Genomic DNA, 20,115 nt, shown 5'->3' on the forward strand with positions numbered 1-20,115 from the left:
AAGCAACTCCCATCAATTGGTGGGTGTCCTTTTCATCCAGCCGAGGTTACGATTGCCCTTCAGCAGCGTAGTTGCTACTCTCATCCTGCGCCTTTAGAAAAAAATAGCCTTAAAGTACAAAAAAAACACTCTGCAACCATGAGATACTTACATTGGCATTCATTTAAAAAAAAAATTTTTTATTGCTTTTGCAAAACAATTGTACACGTTCCGACCGAGTGCAAATTATCGTGTTATACAAGTTCCCGTGTACAATTAAAATGTACAGCGCATGCTACTGAAATTACTTTACGCTTGCTTGCCTAGAAAAGCCTTGCTCAGTTTCAAGACGTTTCTGGATCTCGCCACATTTTCACAGTCAGAGGCGACAATTTCTGCAATGTAATTAACTTGCGAGTACATCGTCAACTTTGGATTAGGATAGCGGCAAAACAAGGGCCTACTCTTCTTCGAATTAATTTAAATGTTCTATGGTCCCTTCAGTAAAGTCACGTAGATAGAAAAAAATAAGTGAACAAATATCACGACGTTTCCATCGCAACACAAGCGGCCGTCATCAGGCAAAGGGAGTCGGCCTCTAAAGGCAAACTGTTTAAGCTGTTTATAAAGGTTTGGGAATGGGCATAGACAAAGTGCATCAACAGCACCAGGAGCACGGGCGGTGCACGAGTGCCAATGCAGCAGCAAAACAATCCCTGCACCCCGCTCCACACACCACACTGCTGACGGTGGAGGTTGATTGACAAGAAAACACAAGTCATGACCCCAAGTGGCTGATCACATCTTTCCAATGATTGCAGAGTGGAAACCTTCCTCTAGGTTGAATTTGTCTGTGTATATATGGATGGCTTCATGAACGAATCTTTGATAGCCAGTAGGCTTGCAAAGTACCATCGTCTTAGAGAAATCAATTTCGTGTGAGCCAGTCGCATTAAAATAATGATCAGCCACGGCAGAAGTATTGGTCCTACCGTGTTTCAAATCTGCTTGACACGGAGACAATTTCAACCGAGAGGAAGGTTTCGACTCGGCAATCATTGGAAAGATGTCATCAGCCACTTAGGATCATAATTTGTGTTTTCTTGTCAATCAACCGCCACCGTCAGCAGTGTGGCGTGTGGAGCGGGGTGCAGGGATTATTGCTGCTGCATTGGCATCTCGTGCACCACCGCCCATGCTCCTGGTGCTGCGGACGCAGCTGGGCTACGCCTTTATCAACAGTTTGCCTTTAGAGGCCGACTGCTTTGCCTGATGACGACTGCTTGTGTTGCGATCGAAATGTCGTGATATTTTTATTCACTTTTTTTTCTATCTACGTGACTTTACCGAAAGAACCATAGAATATTAATTCCTGCAGTCAAGAAAGTTAAGTTAAAATTAAATGTACACAAAGTACCGTGTGAAGCAGCGTCGTACTATTTTGGTTCACGCACACACCCGGGGGCAAAGACCCCGGGGCCAGCCCAGGACACGCTGGCGGTTGGCCTGGGAATGCCCCAGGAAGAGTTAGAATCTGTGTATAGTAGTGCAGTGTATAGTAGTGCAGTGTATAGTAGAGTATAGTAGTGTAGTGTATAGTAGTGGAGTGTATAATAGTGTTGTGTATAGTAGTGTAGCGTCTAGTAGTAATTTAGAGTGTAGTAGTGTGTAGGTGTGTATAGCAGTGTATTTTGCAATGTGTAGTAGTATAGTGAATAGTAGTGTATAGTGTAGTAGTGCTAGTCTGTCGAAAGGGAGACCCGGACCACCACTACCCAACATTCTGCCACCACTACCCTCGCCAGGTCAAGCGGACTGATTAACGAACACACCGTAGCATTAACCAGGGTGGCCTGCCCAAGTAAACTACAAACCTCTGACATAAGTGGCCATGTCATGCCACTCCACGACAATTACACGCAGTGACACACCCAGAATTCATCCGTGCTGCTGCAGAGGATGGAGTCTTGTTGTATTCAGGGACTTCTAAATGTAACCCCTCGAGCCTTGCAAGACACCATTGCTTACACACATTAATAAGATGATAACAGATATGAATAATGCTGATTGATTACATATTTAATGTCATGTTAATTAATGAAATGTTTGTCCTGACTTGTGCCACCCTTCATATGCAAATATATTATAACTATTAGGTTAGGGCAGGCAGAAGGTAGTGGCACACACTGGTGGACTCGTAGCAGCAGGGTTGTTCTCCGTCATCCTCTGCAGAGACATCCTTCTGTGCTGGCCCAGTGGAAAGCCAAGCGGACCGCATCACCACCGCCGCACTGCTCCTGTGCTGGCAACACAAACAAGGGGACAGAACCGTGACAAAGTTGCTGAGAACAGGCACCAAAGCAAAGCTGTCAAAACCCATACAGTTTACCCGTATTCTTGTACAGGGAAACTGAGTTTTCAGGTCCATGCAGCGTATAGCCGTTTCAATACGGGCAAAACAAACGTCTGTCTCTTTGTAGGATGAACGCTGAGATTTCTAAAGGGCACGGGGTGACCAATCAGGTCTGAATTGGTCTGTAATAAGGTAGGGCACTGGTATGGGGTTCACAGGTATGCCCAAGGCCAGTTCATAGAAAGGTCGGGTTAATGTACGTGCTTAATTGCAGCGGTTATTTGACAAACATGCCAAGGGCAAAAACAAACTGCGGAAGTAGAATTCAAATTTCTATGATTATTGTAGTTGTGTAGCCGTCGTCTGCTGCTGGGGAGGGGGGCTCCGGCTCAGAGTCTCACAGCGAGAAGTCAGAGTTCAACGCAGCTGCGCCCGGCGCCCGGGGCGGTGGAGCCCACGGACTCGGCGCATCGGTATTAGCATGGATGCTCATCACGGCCGGACTCGCCGCCACCACGGTGGATAGGCGACCTGCGAGATGGTGCCCCCCCCCCGCCCCCACTTCATACTCACGAACTCCCCGATGAGATGTTAGCCACCTCGCCTGGTATACAGGACGTCAAGGTTCAATCCTGACCCTGACCGCCTGCTGCTGTATATTTGGAGTTTGCATTGTGACTCCCCGTGGTCGCGTGGATTTTTATCCGGCTCCTCTAGTTTTTTCCCCTTCACATTTAGAATAAACGTCACGCTTCTGAGAGTATTTGTCTGCAATAAATGTCCACACGACAAGCCACTCTCAATGGTCAGGTCGCCTCTGAAACAGCGCTGACAAACGACTCACTCGTGGGTGCCGTTGTCGTCACAGCAGAGGCTGCGACTGCCCTTGGGAAGCGTGGCTGCTACTCTCACGCTGCACCATTCAAAAACATGTTTCACCTTCAAGCACCACAATAACCACTCTGCAACTATGAGATACTTACGTTTGCATTAATATTTTTTTAAATTCTTTTTGCAAAAAATGTGTCCACTTTCGTGCAAATTATCGTGTTATACAAGTTCCCGTGTACAATTAAAATGTACAGCACACTCACTTACCCCACACTCCCAACCACATTCACTACCTAGACTCCTGCCACACACAATTCACTCACCCCACACTCTCAACCACATTCACTACCTAGACTCCTGCCACACACAATTCACTCACCCCACACTCCTAACCACATTCACTACCTAGACTGCTGCCACACACAACTCACTCACCCCACACTCCCAACCACATTCACTACCTAGACTCCTGCCACACACAATTCACTCACCCCACACTCCCAACCACATTCACTACCTAGACTCCTGCCACACACAATTCACTCACCCCACACCTTCCCACCACTCAATCGCCACACACGAGCGCCGATGTTGACAAACCGTGTCAGGTACGAAACTAATTTCAGGACGAGCCCGCTTAGGGGAGACGGCCAGGATTGTTTAAAATGTTCGCAAGTTGTAGGTCGTGAGCGGGATATCGAACTCGGCTGGCCGGGTTCATAGCGCAGCGCGCTCACCACGAGACTACAACACCACCACCACACCACACCACCACGCAACGCGCCGATCTCACCTTCGCTCACCACCGTCTCCTCCGCGTGCACTTGGGGGGCTTCACTCACCGCGGCATGAGCCCCCCCCCCCAATACCCAAGTGAGAAAGAAGAACGAACTCCACGATTAGAGGCGTGGTGGGGGTGGGTGGATGTGGGGTTGAACATCAGCAGAGAAATGACAAAGTGGATTGAGAGAGTGAATTAAACGAACGCGTGGCTCTGTGAGAACGAGCGAAAATGACGAGGCAGAGTCGAAACTCGACTGCAACGGTGGACAACAACTTGAAGGCACGACCCGTCAACCCCTAACCAGTGCCACCTCCCTACCTGACTACACACCAACTCGGACCTTATTGGTCACCGCCGTGCCCTTATACATTTCAACGTTCATCCTACAAAGTGCCATCACAAACAAATAAGACGCCGTTGTTGGACAGTAAATCCTCAGCATTGACAATCCGAGTGAATGTTGTGCTGCGCTGGTAACGAATTGGCACGTTCCGATTACGTGACAAACCTCACTAATTGGCTGTGTTGGGTGGTGGCGGGTTTAACGACACATTTATATTTACGCGATCTAACCCAAAATAACATATACCATGGATATTGGTCGCGAAAACCATACTACCACGCGTTAACTACCGCGCGTTAACTACCGCGCGTTAACTACCGCGCGTTAAACTACCGCGCGTTAAACTACCACGCGTTAAACTTACCACGTGTAAACCTACCACGTGTTAAACCTACCACGTGTTAAACTACTAAACTTCCAAGTGTTAAACAAAAGAGAGATCTGATGGAGCGGCCCCCATAGGCCCCTCGCAACAGCCTCGGCCTTGCCTGACGCACGCGGCCGCACCGCCGCGGGCCCCCGGGAGGGAATGACGACGAACGAAACCATCCCGTGACCCGGTGAATGAGTTATAAAGATAAAGAACGAGTTAAAGAATGAGTTGGAGACAAACGAGTTAAAGATAAAGAACGAGTTAGAGACAAGAATGAGTTGGAGACAAGAACGAGTTAGAGACGAGAACGAGTTGTTGCTGCAGCAGGAGGCGCCGGTCTGGAGCGCGCGGCTCTGCCCGGAAATCGGATTGCCTCTTTAAGATTCCGACGCATCGATTCTGACGCAATCGATTCTCATGGCATCGATTCCGTAGCAACTTGATGCCCTAAAAATCGATTCGGCGGATCGAGTGTTTGTTTCCAATCAGCGGGAGCCCTGAACCCGAGCGAGTATCGATTCTTCTGCGGAATGCAAATTTGTGAGTGATCGTTCCGCCAGGATTGTGACTTTTGAATTTAATTAATATCAGTGAATAAAAAACAATCAGAATTCTAGATTTGAAGCTTTCGTGACTGCAAGGATTCGTACTCTTAGGTTTTTTTCGGTAAAGTCACGTAGGTAAAAATAATGATAAAATAATAATAAATGAAAAGAACAAAACTATTTTATTTATTATTATAATGATAAAATAATAATACATGAAAAAATATTTTCATTTATTATTATTTTATCATTATTTTATACCTACGTGACTTTACCGAAAACAACCTAAGAGTAGGAGACCAGAACTTTGCGAAGTTGTTTAGAGCTCCGCGGACTCGATCACAGTGGACTCGCCTGCTTCTCAGCGTGGCTCGCACGCGGGAATCGAACTCCGCACCAACTCCACTCCCTGCCCCGGCCACCAAAACCTCCGCAGGTTGAAGCAAGAAGATGACGCGAATGGTGTTAGAGAGCACCCGGCCGCCTTTGTTTCCCCAGTGTTGATGTTTACACACCGCACCCAGACACTCAGAACGGAGTCAACATCAGGCAGAACAAGGCACAGGTTCAGGAACACATTGTCCTGCTGCGGAGGGAGCTGCTGGTAGCAACGTCGGGTTGCTCGGTCAATGGCCTGCAGGGTCAACGGCGGCGTGGTGTATTCCGCAAATATGCCCGACTGTGAGGGCGGGCACAAGCCGGCGTGAGTAGGTTAAACGTTTAGTTTTATAAGGTTGGCAAAAAATTTTTTATTTAGAACTGCGCTTTGTGTTTAGTTTGTTCTCCTTTCCCGTACCTCCGATTAGCGCGTTCCGCTACGTACGGTGAGAGTTCTGTGGCCGTCTGGAACGCTCTTCCTCCCGATATTAGGAAGCCGCTGGGAGCTATGATGCACGTTAATATCATCACCTCTATTGAGAACCCACATCTTGAGAACTGCGCTTTGTGTTTAGTTTGTTGTCCTTTCCCCGTATCCCCGATTAGCGCGGTTGGCTACGTACGGTGTGAGAGAAGTCCTTCACACACACACACAGTGACACACACACAACACAGACCAACAACAACCGCCATTCGCCACTAAGTGGCGGTGACGTCACCACGACGCTTGTGCCAGGCCAAGTGCACCTTGAGGCCACGTGAAGTGTCGAACGCCCGCTGGCAGGAGGTCACGGGCAGACCCAGCAGGTGCCACGGGTCGACTGACTGAGATGACTGAGGGAGCAACACAAGCGTCTGTCATAAGGTGGGAAAGCATGATCTGCTGCTGAGGCAGACTGTTTTAAAAATTATATTGAAAGTTTCCACACGGACATCTGACAGTTGACCAGCATTGCCTGAAGCGAAGCTTGATTATGTGCTGCCGATGAGACAATGTCAACATCACGTGCAGGAGTTTGGCTTGAAAGACTGCATTCCTAGAAGGCCACGTTGCTGATGGGATGTGTAGACAAATAATTTGTATTTTTTTCTGTGTTGTCCCTATGTAGAGCCCAGGAGAGAGATTCTGTATGTGTCTATTTGACCAGGTAAGGCCCCACTGAGCTACGCAGCTCTTCTTCAGAAGCGACCTGGCTCTCACAAATGTTGATTCTAAATGTGGAGGGGGAAAACCGGTCAGGCGGCGTAGTCTCATCTCGTGGCGTTGTCACGCGGTTTGCCTAGCGAGCGCTGTCAGTCGAAGGCGTTTCCCTGTCCCATTGCCCCAAGCAGGCGGCAGCGGGCTGTGGACCAGAACAACTGTGGGCGTCATGGCCCACCACCCATTGCGCACCCATGGACGGCGTTCGTCTCCGCTTCTGCTAAATGACGCCGTGGCCGCCCCACCCGTCAGCAGCGTGGACGGCACGCGGCCTCGTCTTGCCGTGAAGTGACGCCGTCTGCAATCGATCCCCGCGGGGTCTCCTTGCCGTGAGCGACCGAGGGGCGGTGGGGTCCCGCCTGTCGACCTGCGGTCGTTCGCCAGCATCGATTGAAGCAGCAGCAGCAGCAACACAAATCCCGACTCTGCCGATGAGAACACCGAGTCGTTGAAAAGCGCTCCGAAGTTTTGTAGTGAAGGATGAACAGCTAGAAGGCTGTGGTAGAAATAAATTCCGTTTAGATTAATTGTTTTGTTTAAAGATGAGGAGTTGATTCCCGCTCACGGCCAACACCAGTGACGATTATCTGAACCGGTCCCGGGCCTCCCCTAGGTCAACTCAGCCTCAAATGAGTACCTGGTGCGGTGTGTAAACATTGCCACTAGGGAGACAAAGGCGGTCGGGCGTGGTGCTGGCCACCCACCCCCCTCGTGTACCGTTCTGGCCTTTATAGGTGCTCGCTAACAGCACTTGCCCCTACAGTCTATTAAGGCTATACGGGGGATCTTTGATCTGTGTGTGTCGGTGTGTGTGTGTCATCTCGGTCAGTCGACCCGTGGCATCTGGGTCTGCCCCGTGACCTCCTGCCAGCGGGCGTTCGACACTTCACGTGGCCTCAAGGTGCACATGGCCTGGCGCAAGCGTTGTGGTGGCGTCACCGCCACTTAGTGGCGAATGGCGGTTGTTGTGTGTCGGTGTGTGTGTGTGTCGGTGTGTGTGTGTGTCGGTGTGTGTGTCGGTGCGCAAGTGTCGTTCCGAGAAGTGACGCCTCGGCTCAGCAAGAAAGTGTGGTGACTCCCCGCGCCGCTCTATAAATACCGCTGCGCCCATCCTACCACTCGCATCGCAGTCGTGAGTCTCACTCCACCCCGCCGGCTCCACTCCTCCTCTCCACGACAAGCGGCGCGCAAGCCATGGCCTCACAGGTGATCTTCCTTGCGAGTCTTCTCCGAAGTGATTGCTCGTTGTGTTTGTTTTGCTCCGCTGCCTATTCGATTTCTCGTCGCCCTTCATTGTTATGTACGCACATTTGTTTTCGTGTCGTTGCTTTTGGTTTTTATGGTGACCCCCCCTCCTCACTCTCGCAATTTAAGACTCTTAGTTCTCATGAGTTCTCGCCTGGCTACACAAACTAACCACACGGGCATCCATCTCACACAGTGACACCACGACCTCCATCTCACACAGTGGCACCACGACCTCCATCTCACACCACCTAGGTCAGTGGCTCTGGGGCCGCATGTCGTGGCTCTTTAAGGGACCGCTCCGTGACCCTCATTAATAATTGCCGAATAAAAAAAAAGTCTGTTTAATAATGTTTTTTTCCCGACTCCTGACCTCGGCACTTAAACTATATATTGAACTATATATTGAATTGAATATTTAGTTAAATATTTAGTGCAACATTTTCGCATAGATAATCCCTTGGCGTGGAACATTTCGTTTGCAAGGATGTTCGGGGATGTCAATTTTTGCTGCAATTGTTAATTGGCGGTCGCGTGCCGATCGCTCCCAAGCGGTTGTTGTCACTTTCACTTATCACGTGACAACTTTACTGTTAATTGGATCCGTTGGGTGGAGGAGGATGAACAACACACGACACACACAATATTTTACCCCCCAAAAAGAATAATCAATTCCACTTAATAATATTTGCTCGTGAAAGGCCTATTCCTTTAAATGTGCATGGGAATTTGCGGGTAAGAGCAGGGACCACGCATCGTCGTGCAGTGACATCTTGCTCGCCCGCTGTGATGCGTTTCAGGGAGCAGCCGCACATTGAACGTTCGATGCGTGAACAAAACAAAAAAACAACAAACAAATCAACAACATCAGGAAGCTTTGAAACTGTGCCAACGATCATTTGTTTTATTTTCATATTTCTTTGGACACTTTTCAAACGACACGTGGAAGACGTTACGTGTCGGCAGTGCATAAAGCCAAGAGGCGATGTCGAGGTTGTGTCTGTGCGTGTGTTTGTGCTTTCCCCCCCTTTCTCCAGGGTCGTCAATGTCGCCACCATGGCCCCCAACAGAAGACTTCCTCGGGCAAACTTCTCACCCCGTACCAGGGAAAAAACCGTTGCTTTGGCACGTTCCAGTGCCCCCAGTGCAATCGCATGTGGATGAGCGCGTCCTCCTGGGCCAACACGGGGCAGAAATGCGAAAAGTGCATCATCAACGTGTACCCTTACAAGCAGGTGCGGGGGGGGGCAGCTTCCTGTGGGTTCTCATCGCGAGCGGTGACGCACGCGGCGGTTGTGGCGGTGGCGGTGGTGGCGGTGGTGGCGGCGGTGGTGGCGGTGGCGGCGGCGGTGGCGGCGGTGGTGGTGGTGGTGGTTCACGCACTCCGGAGTTTTTAATCCGACGAACCGAGTTTGTTTTTGGGGGGCGGGTGGGGTTGTTATTGTTGTTTGTGTGCGGAGAACAAGACCAAAGGCCCCAATACGTCAAATAGCCACCAACTGACGGCGCTCGTTCACGAGGCCATGTGGAGAGATGAGCAAACACCGTGTTTGAGATCTCCATCGGGTCATCACAGATCTTCGTCATAATCATGATCACAATATCATAGAAAGTGAGATTTCTTGGTCACAGCTCACACGAGTGCTGAGTAATACTTGAACCGGGCCGGGCCTTTTCCACTCCCCAACCCGTGCTGAGGGAGGGAGGGTGCGCCACGTACGGTCAACTGGCCGGCGCAGCGCATTATTTATTTATTTAGTATGATTATGCACGTCCTTAAGTTTGACTGAACCGCCAAAGTAGTGACTGTGCCATTGAATGGAAGAGCATTCTGTGGCGCAACTTAAAAGTCGCGTACATTAAACGTAGTTTTCATAGTCATTATCATAGTAATTTTCATAGTACTTTAAGTCGTAATTTTCATAGTATTCATCGTAACAATTTCATAGTAATTTAAGTAGTAATTTTCATCGTAATTGTCATAGTAATTTTCATAGTAAATTTAACTAGTAATTGTCATAGTAATTCAAGTAGTAATTTTCATAGTAATTCAAGTAGTAATTTCCATAGTTATTTAAGTAGTAATTTTCCCATGACAAATAAATTAAATCGTGGGGGTTAGGGAGAGCACGCTATCGACACCTGGTTCTTACGTCAACATATGTCACTGGTCACAGCAACACGTCGTATTTGCAAAACTACCGTATGTGTAGTAAAGATAGCAACAGACTTTTTCAAGAAAGAAAATTGCTCAAAAGTAATTAAAACAAGAGATATTTGTTTTTTAACAAGTTGGCGAGATGATTACCAGACATATTTGGTCGGCAAATGGGTGCACAAGACAAAGTGCAGCTGCCTGGCGCCGCTGCCAGCACTCGGCGCTGCTGCTGCCGCTGCTGCTGCTGCTGCTGCCGCACCTCAGGCAGCAGCGCGACTCCACCTTGCCGCCCGACTGATGACGAGCTCGCACACGCGCGCTGCCTGCACCGTAGCCCACGCGCTTGAGGAGCTCGTTATTGCAATGACCACGTGCGGTTAACAAATAAAAGTGTCAATCGAACGCGCCGTTTCAAAATCGCGTGACGTAAAAAGAAAGCGATGCGACTGTAACGCAACAAATGTGGGGCGCATGTCTCTGCAACGACCCCCCAGTCATCAAGCGACCTTTGAATCGAATCCCAACTCCAAATCGTGTCAACTGAATCAGGGGGAGGTGGGGGGGAATGTTGATTCTAGTTTATCATTGTCCACATCTGTCTCAGTGTTGCCCCACCTTCTTGTGCAGGATCCCCTGAATATGCCGGACAGTGAGAACACGCTGGACCCGAGAAAGCAGCACCCCTCTCACCTGTGCGAGATGTGCAAGAAGTTGGGACACAGCTGCGTTTAGAAGCACCTGGTAAGCATCCTCGCTTCTCAGAGAGGAGGACGAGGCGGAGGGGGGGGGACCGGGTGTTAGTGGCGATCGTGAGACGCGTTTGAGGAGCTACACACACACGCACACAACGATGGGACGTCATTCAAGTTTTTGTTGCCAGCATTCAGAACAAAATTCCACTGTTGCAAGCCTCCCCTCAGGGCACCCATTCAGAGCGGATGCCCCCCCCCTCCCAGTGTTGACATTCACTCCCCGTGGCCACGTGGCCTTCGTCGCCGCTCCCCAGCGGTGTGCTGCTCATCGCAGCGTCCCCGCGGCTCGAGCCCCGGGCCGCCTCTGGTGAACACTTCGGCCGTAGAAGTTGTGAAGATGCTCGAAGAAAGGGGCGGGTCACTCGCGCCATGCGTCGTTGTCCCACATTTTTGCCAACATGCCGGCAAAAATAAGAAAACCTGTTTACGTCCCGTGAACGCTGAAGAATGACACCCTCCTAAAATAAGAGTCTTGGGATTCAGCGAGGCTTTGCTGGGGAAAAAAATAAATGTCGTAAAAAATCATTGGATTGATTATTTGAGGCCGAGTGAAGATTGGGCAAGGAGGTGCAGCAGTTGGGCGAACGATGTCTGAAGCATCGGGTCGGCACGGGTGCCGGGAGAGGTTTCTGACGAAACGTGCGCCAATGTTGGGCCAACGGGCAAAATACGATCCCAGAATGGGCTGGCAACAGTGGCTGTTGTTCAACCAGCAATAAAGGCACAAAATGTAGGCCACGATTGGACCAAGTTAATCTTAATAATAAAGGTTTTTGGGGTTAGATCGCGTAAATCAAATGTGTCGTTAAACCCGCCACCACCACCCGACACAGCCAAATTAGTAAGGTTTGTCACGTAAACAAAACGTGCCAATGTGTTACTAGTCGAGCACTAACCGATTGTGTGTTGGAGAGTAAACCCACTACAACATTTACAATTCATAATTGTGGGTTTACTCTCCAACACACCGGTGTACTCGTAACGAATTGTAATGTTTTGTTGACGTGACAAATCTCACAAATTAACTCTGCCGGGTGGTGGCAGGTTTACTGGGACGTTTATATTCACGCGATCTAACCCAAAAAGTCTCTACGATGGATAATATTGGTAGCAAAAGCCCATCTACTGCGTGTTGAACCGAGTGAATTCTGCCAGCCGGGTAAGCCACCGTTCACACTCGCACGCGGGATGAAGGAGACGTTTGGGGCACCGCAGCGACGCCGTGGTGGCTCTCAATCCCCTCCTCCTCTTCCTCCTCGCACTCGGCCAGCGATTGCTTGTTGTGTTTTTTGCTCCAATTTTCATTCGCCCTTCGTTGCAGTACGCGCATTTGTTATCGTCTCGTTGCTTTTGGCATTTTGGTGAACCCCACTCACCCACCCCCCCAGGTTACTCTCGCATTTGAGAATCTTTGTTGGTTCACTTGAGTTCTTACCTGGTTACACCAAATAAACTTTAACCTTGAACGGGCATCCAACTCACACGGTGACACCACGACCTCCATCTCACACAGTGACACCACGGCCTCCATCTCACACGGTGACACCACGACCTCCATCTCACACAGTGACACCACGACCTCCATCTCACACGGTGACACCACGACCTCCATCTCACACGGTGACACCACGACCTCCATCTCACACGGTGACACCACGACCTTCATCTCACACAGTGACACCACGACCTTCATCTCACACAGTGACACCACGACCTTCATCTCACAGTGACACCACGACCTTCATCTCACACAGTGACACCACGACCTCCATCTCACACAGTGACACCACGACCTTCATCTCACACAGTGACACCACGACCTCCATCTCATACAGTGACACCACGACCTCCATCTCACACAGTGACACCACGACCTCCATCTCATACAGTGACACCACGACCTCCATCTCACACAGTGACACCACGACCTCCATCTCACACGGTGACACCACGACCTCCATCTCACACGGTGACACCACGACCTCCATCTCACACAGTGACACCACGACCTCCATCTCACACGGTGACACCACGACCTCAATCTCACACGGTGACACCACGACCTCCATCTCACACAGTGACACCACGACCTCCATCTCACACAGTGACACCACGACCTCCATCTCATACAGTGACACCACGACCTCCATCTCACACAGTGACACCACGACCTCCATCTCACACAGTGACACCACGACCTCCATCTCACACAGTGACACCACGACCTTCATCTCACACAGTGACACTACGACCTCCATCTCACACGGTGACACCACGACCTCCATCTCACACAGTGACACCACGACCTCCATCTCACACAGTGACACCACGACCTCCATCTCACACGGTGATACCACAACCTTCATCTCACACAGTGACACCACGACCTCCATCTCACACAGTGACACCACGACCTCCATCTCACACGGTGATACCACGACCTCCATCTCACACGGTGATACCACGACCTCCATCTCACACGGTGATACCACGACCTCCATCTCACACAGTGACACCACGACCTCCATCTCACACAGTGACACCACGACCTTCATCTCACACAGTGATACCACGACCTCCACCTCACACAGTGACACCACGACCTTAATCTCACACAGTGACACCACGACCTCCATCTCACACAGTGATACCACGACCTCCACCTCACACAGTGACACCATGACCTCCATCTCACATAGTGGCACCACCGAAAAAAAAACTCGTAAAACCGAATTGAGGAAATCCTGTGGGAGACAGGATATTTAAGGGGGGCGTTCTCACTTGTCCTCTCGTTCCTGGACTTTTTAGCGGAGCGGCGGATGACACCGATGGCGCGCCGCTGCTGGGGAGGGGGGCTACGCTCACGGTGCCATGGACCAGCTTCAGCGCCTACCACCGAGTCGACCAATCAAAACGAATCAGGACCCGGGCCCACGTGGCCAACGTGGCCCACCCGACGCGCAGAATGGCACGTCGAAGATTTGGGCAGCCTGCGAGTGGCACGTGGCCGAATCCCAAACCGTCGACCACCATCGTAAACACTCTGCCGCCACTTCCCCTGCAGTCTTCACTCAGTAGTTTACAATTAAGATAAAAAAAGTATTAATGATATGGCCCCCGAGTCCTAATGTGAGGGACAAAGCGAACCCCTTCCCACTCGTCCCAACCCAAATATGGAAGTCAAACTCTACCTATGGACGAGATCCACTCTGGTCCTGAACTGACAATCGAGCGGATAACGAATCTAAAATTACACCTTTAATCTGCTGCTATTAATTTACATGAAAGAAAAGAGAAAGCCCTACCGTAGGCCCGAGCCCCCAACCCCTCAAGCCCTCAACACACCCACAGAGCACGTGGCATCTCAATTTTTGCCACTGGGCTCACTTCTCTTTCTGCATCGCAGCGTTTTTTTCTTTGCCGAACACGAGCAAACACAAAATTAACGCGACTCATCAGCGCTTTTCACATTGATTTCAAATCGTGTCGAGATATTTAAAGCTCCTTGCAAATTGAAGCAACAATAAATCAAAAATACCATCTGTAGCATTATTGCTATTTGCGGTAAGGACATATGATGATTAAAAAGAGTGCTGAGAGAATTTTAAACCCAAGGTGATTGTACATTACTAATAGGGGTTTTCCCCTTTTTTCTGAAAACAAAACTGACACCTTTTGCAAGGAATCATGCTTACATTAACCACAATACTTGCAGTCAAATGCAAACAAAAAACAATACTCTGATAATTTATGCATTGTCTTTGAAACTGATTGGTCCACACCAGAGACAGCTTTCTTTAGAGCCTAGTCTCATATGGTGTTCGACCAGATGACGCCAAAAGGTGATTGTACATGTTTATAAGATACTGAGCATCGTTTTAAAATAAACCTACTTGTCGATATCCTCTCACGTGTGATCTGAGATTGTGGTGGATACCTCGTGGCATGATGCTTGCTAGAGGCTCCCACCCCCAGCATAGCTGTGTTGCTATGAGTACTGTGATTTCAATATACAAACTACACCTAAGTATGCAGCTCATGTCAGTCAGATGATCTTATAAATGTTGATTATGGGGAGTAAAGGCCCCCCTGATCTCAACCCGAATGGTGAGATGTTATTGGAATTCTGCACGAGTCACGGAATGTCAATAACAAACACCAAGTTCGAACACAAGGATGCTCAAAAGTGGATTTGGTACCAGAGCACCCTGGGCCGAAGGTCAATGATTGACTTTATAGTTGTATCATCGAACCTAAGGCCATATGTTCTGGACACTCAGGTGAAGAGAGGGGCAGAGATGTCAACTGATCACCACCTGGTGGTAAGTTGGATCTGATGCTTGGGGCACCAACCAGATAGACGTGGAAGGCCCCAACGAATAGTGGCGGGTCTTCTGGGAATGTCTGGCGGAAGACCCAGTGCAGAAAGATTTGAACTTCCGTCTCCGGGAAAACCTATCTGACACTCCAGGGGAGGTCATGGACATTGAGTCCGAGTGGACGATGTTCAGGACCTCAATTGTCGATGCAGCTGCGAAAATCTGTGGCCTGAAGGCAGTTGGTGCCTGTCATGGCGGCAACCCTAGGACCCACTGGTGGACACCAGTGGTGAGGGAAGCTGTCAAGTTGAAGAAGGAGGCTTTCTGAGCTATGCTCGGAAAAAGGCCTCCCGAATCGATTGAGAGGTACCGGCTTGCCAGGAGGGTGGCAGCGGTAGCAGTCACTTAAGCGAAAGCCCGGGCGTGGGAGGAGTTTGGCAAACCATCCGACGCCTGATCAGTGGTCGATGGGACGTGGCCCAGGATGTTCTCAGTAAGGGTGGCGACGTAACATTGAACTCAACTAAGGAGACAGTCGAGAGGTGGAAGGAACATTTTGAGGAGCTCAACTCGGTGGACATGCCCTCCTGTCAGGAGGGAACCCTGGAAACAGCTCAGGGGGTCGGATCCATCACAGCTGCTGAAGTCGCTGCGGTGGTCGAGGGCCTTTGTATTGGCAAAGCTGCTGGAGTGGACGAGATTCGCCCAGAGTTGTTGAAAGCGCTGGGCAGTGTAGGAGTATCGTGGTTAACACGCCGCTTCAATGTTGCATGGAAGGCGGGTACAGTACCTCTGGATTGGCAAACTTGGGTTGTGTTTACCATTTTTAAGAAAGAGGATCAGAGGGTGTGCTCTAAATACAGAGAGATCTCATTCCTCAGCGTTCCGGGTAAAACCTATGCCAGAGTTCTGGAGAGGAGGCGCTGCCCGTTGGTCGAGCCTCAGATGCAGGAGGAACAATGCAGATACCATCATGGTCATGGAACAATGGACCAGCTCTTTGTCTTCTCACAGACATTTGAGGGGTCATGGGAGTTTGCTTCTCCAGTCTACCTCTGCTTTATAGACTTGGAGAAGGCACCTGACCGTGTTCCCCACAATGTCTTGTGGGAGGTGCTGCTGGAGTATGATGTACCGATGCTACTTTGGTGCGCTATCCAGTCCCTCTATTCACAGAGTGAGAGCTGCGTCCGTATTCTTGGTGTGAAATCAAAGTCGTTCACTGTGGGTGTTGGACTCTGCCAAGGGTGCATTTTGTCTCCATTCCTGCAATTTTCATGGACAGGATATCAAGGCGCAGCCGAGGCATGTAGAGTTATTCAGTACGGGGGCATGGAGGTGGCGTCGTGGATTTTTGCAGATGATGTTGTGCTCTTTGCCTCCTCAGTCTGTGATCTCAGCGTGCACTTGGACGGTTTGATGCCGAGTGTGAAGTGGCTGGGATGAGGACCAGCACCTCCAAATTTGAGGTCATGGTTCATTCCTGAGATATGGTGGACTGTGTTCTCCAGGTGAGGGGGGAACAGCTGCCCTTAGTGGAGGAGTTTAAGTACCTCGAGTGATGGTAAGTGGGAGATCAGCCGGGGGATCGGTGCGGCATCCGCAGTGTTGTGGGCGCTACACCGTTACGTGGTAGTGAAGCGGGAGCTGAGCTCTCGAACGAAGCTCTCGGTTTACAGGTCGATCTACGCTCCAACCCTCACCTTTGGCCATGACCTTTGGGTAATATTTAAACCTTTGGGTAATATTTAAACAAAACACAGATGAGCACAAGCCGCATCGCCAAGAAGAAACGATGGCTGACGGACAAGACTGATGATGGAGAGAAGGAACAATGACCACTTTCACGTGCAAAGATAATTGATCGTGACATCGTAGAACCGTGATGAATGATGTCGATGTGGGGGTTACCTTCATCCAGCAGTGGACAGACAGTGCCTGATTATGAAGAAACACAAACGTCAATTGATTTACCTATTCAGGTTAATTTTTTTGAAATACGGAACAGCATTCCATCACCCAGCAGTAGATAGACCACGGCTCATGGTGACGTCACACCCAGCAGTGGATAGACCACGGCTTGTGGTGACGTCACGGCTCATGGTGACGTCACACCCAGTAGTGGATAGACCACGGCTCATGGTGACGTCACACCCAGCAGTGGATAGACCACGGCTCGTGGTGATGTCACGGCTCGTGGTGACGTCTCGTCCAGCAGTGGATAGACCACGGCTCATGGTGACGTCACACCCAGTAGTGGATAGACCACGGCTCGTGGTGACGTCACACCCAGTAGTGGATAGACCACGGCTCGTGGTGACGTCACACCCAGCAGTAGATAGACCACGGCTAATGGTGACGTCACACCCAGCAGTGGATAGACCACGGCTTGTGGTGACGTCACGGCTCATGGTGACGTCACACCCAGTAGTGGATAGACCACGGCTCGTGGTGACGTCACGGCTCGTGGTGACGTCTCGTCCAGCAGTGGATAGACCACGGCTCATGGTGACGTCACACCCAGCAGTAGATAGACCACGGCTCATGGTGACGTCACACCCAGTAGTGGATAGACCACGGCTCGTGGTGACGTCACACCCAGTAGTGGATAGACCACGGCTCGTGGTGACGTCACACCCAGCAGTAGATAGACCACGGCTAATGGTGACGTCACACCCAGCAGTGGATAGACCACGGCTTGTGGTGACGTCACGGCTCGTGGTGACGTCACACCCAGCAGTAGATAGACCACGGCTCATGGTGACGTCACACCCAGCAGTAGATAGACCACGGCTCATGGTGACGTCACACCCAGTAGTGGATAGACCACGGCTCATGGTGACGTCACACCCAGTAGTGGATAGACCACGGCTCGTGGTGACGTCACGGCTCGTGGTGACGTCTCGTCCAGCAGTGGATAGACCACGGCTCGTAGTCATTGAAGCGCGATGCATTCTGGGTCCCCCTGCTGCCATCTTGGAGTGCTGGGGGTGTTAGTGGTGTTAGGGGCGAGTCCGCGGCCGCGCAGTCGCCGTTCTTTTTGGTAACTCGTGAATGAAATCATCCAAACTGGTCGCAAATAAATCGAGCGAGCGCATTACCTCGTGGAGTCCGCCAAGGTATTTCAATTTTAAACGACAGGGGTGGTTCATTTAAACAATTTTAAACGTTCGTTGGCTGGCTTGGGCCTAGCACGGCCTAGCGAAGACTTCGGCGCTAAACGCTCCTTGAGAATAAATCGCGTAGCGTTGTAAATGTTTACGCTTTTATTCTAAGCGTTACTTTTTTCCCGCTAATCCTTAACGAGTAACGCCCGCGCGTGTTACAAACGCCTCGCTACGAGATCGCGGTGCTTTTAAGTGGTTGAATTCTGTCGTAGCGAGCGGGTAGGCCTTTTGTATTCTTGGACTGAATTTAAACGATTTAGCAACAATAAGCTCATAAGTGCGACTTTGTTGCAACAAAATTTTACTCGTGTTGCTAACAGCGATGTTAATTGACTTATCTCAGCCTGTCGAGAACACGCGGGTGATGATGGTGACGCTGCGTGGTGCAATATACAATAGGCGACGTTTCGAGCAGGAGCCCTGTGCAATTAATACGTTAAAAGCAAAAACAATAAAACAATGTATCGTCACCATCTCCACCGGTGGCTGGGTAAAGCCCCCCCGTTGTAAACGATTACGTTCTGTTATCGAACAGTTCTGTGATGCCTCGCGTTGCCCAAAACGTCGCCCATTCTATATCCATTTTACAGGGTTATGACCCGAAAAGTCGCGTGTAACTTATTAGATTTGTTTTATACCTGTCGAGAGGACTATTAAAGTCGTGTTTAATGAAGAAAGGACAATCTGCCTGTCAATAAACGACTCATAATATCCACTTTACCTGTTAGTCACGAATAACGTAAAGGACAATTAATTAACTCCTCTTGGGTAGATCAAACGAATGGCACTTTTGTGGTCAATCCGCTATAGCTGTCCTGCGGAGGGAGTAGCCCCTCCCACGTTTTAGGAATGTGGAATTTCCACAATTGTCTCTTGACTGAGTAAGAAACAAATGCTCCTTTCAAATGTTAAAAGGGACTGCGTTGGATTTAATGTAGAAGCGTATTTTATTAAACACTTCAATGCAGGCTTATAACCGAAAACAAGGCAGATTAGTATTTGTGCAATGCACTCCGTTCATAATGCACTTCCTTCTGGAACCGCTGATGGTTTTCATATTATGCACAAAGGCTCTGTGCTTAATGAAGGTAATTGTTTGGTTTAGATCGCGTAAATATAAATGTGTTGTTAACCCACCACCACCCGACACAGCTAACTAGTAAGGTTTTTGTCATGTAAACAAAACCGAAACAGGACTTAACAATTCTGACAAATCGCCTGATGAAGCTGGTTGTAATCACACGCGAAACGTCACAGTACTCACATTGTAAATGTTGTGGGTTTACGCTCCAACGCACCGGTGTGCTAAAGCAGTAACTAATTGGCACGTTTTGTTTTCATAATAAACCTCGCTAATAATTATTTGTGTCGGGTGGTGGTGTGTTAACTACACATTTACACGATCTATCCCAAAAAAAACGTTATTATGGATAATATTGGTCGCGAAAGCCTACTCCGTGTTAAATTGAGGCTCTGTACTTTGTCTACATGTGTGTGTTTGTAACTTGTGGTTTTTCCGGCGTGCACATTTGTGTCTGTTCCGATTGGTTTTTCTCGTGATTTACAGATGTCAACGTTGAACAAGGCAGTCGTAGCAGGAAGGCACGAAATGCTTCTCCCAACACAATCAGAGTGTAGGGTTTCCATGATATGGCGATAATACTACGGTATACAGTCTATCCTACGA

General features: G+C 49.6%; 3 protein-coding genes, 1 long non-coding RNA gene and 1 other non-coding gene across 9 annotated transcripts in view; 3 read left to right on the forward strand and 2 right to left on the reverse strand.

Annotated features, from left to right (window-relative positions):
• Nucleotides 1-163: 163 nt before the first annotated feature.
• Nucleotides 164-5,058, reverse strand: LOC144731321 (uncharacterized). Its single transcript, XR_013587947.1, has 2 exons — nt 3,957-5,058; nt 164-2,281 (listed from the first exon to the last, which is right to left on the reverse strand). It is a non-coding gene; the product is annotated as an uncharacterized LOC144731321 (long non-coding RNA).
• LOC144731329 (small nucleolar RNA U6-53/MBII-28) lies at nt 2,717-2,833 on the reverse strand. The gene has a single exon (XR_013587950.1). It is a non-coding gene; the product is annotated as a small nucleolar RNA U6-53/MBII-28 (small nucleolar RNA).
• A 2,803-nt stretch (nt 5,059-7,861) lies between the features above and the next one.
• Nucleotides 7,862-14,842, forward strand: ZCCHC24 (zinc finger CCHC-type containing 24). Its single transcript, XM_078612386.1, has 4 exons — nt 7,862-7,993; nt 9,070-9,267; nt 10,818-10,931; nt 13,751-14,842. The coding sequence occupies exons 1-3, from the start codon at nt 7,982-7,984 to the stop codon at nt 10,920-10,922; spliced, it is 315 nt and encodes a 104-aa protein (XP_078468512.1). The 5' UTR covers nt 7,862-7,981; the 3' UTR covers nt 10,923-10,931; nt 13,751-14,842.
• LOC144731171 (uncharacterized) lies at nt 12,413-13,735 on the forward strand (the record flags this gene model as incomplete). The annotated part of the gene is made up of 1 exon (XM_078612136.1): nt 12,413-13,735. A coding segment is annotated over one exon (1,296 nt), but the record flags the coding sequence as incomplete, so codon positions are not given.
• Nucleotides 14,843-18,199: 3,357 nt separating the features above from the next.
• The window catches only part of LOC144731323 (RNA-binding protein 10-like), a 42,499-nt gene continuing 40,583 nt past the window's right edge, over nt 18,200-20,115 (forward strand). For 2 of the 5 annotated variants that reach the window (XM_078612387.1, XM_078612389.1), the window contains exon 1: nt 18,201-18,380. In XM_078612387.1, the coding sequence (XP_078468513.1) occupies nt 18,316-18,380 (65 nt within the window). In that variant the 5' untranslated portion in view covers nt 18,201-18,315. Of the gene's footprint in view, nt 18,381-19,995; nt 20,096-20,115 lie in introns of all 5 variants that reach the window. The other 3 variants (XM_078612390.1, XM_078612391.1, XM_078612388.1) reach the window with 3 other exon arrangements.

This window comes from Lampetra planeri, chromosome 38 (assembly GCF_965212315.1).
Source record: "Lampetra planeri chromosome 38, kcLamPlan1.2.h2, whole genome shotgun sequence".
Lineage (NCBI taxonomy): Eukaryota > Metazoa > Chordata > Hyperoartia > Petromyzontiformes > Petromyzontidae > Lampetra > Lampetra planeri.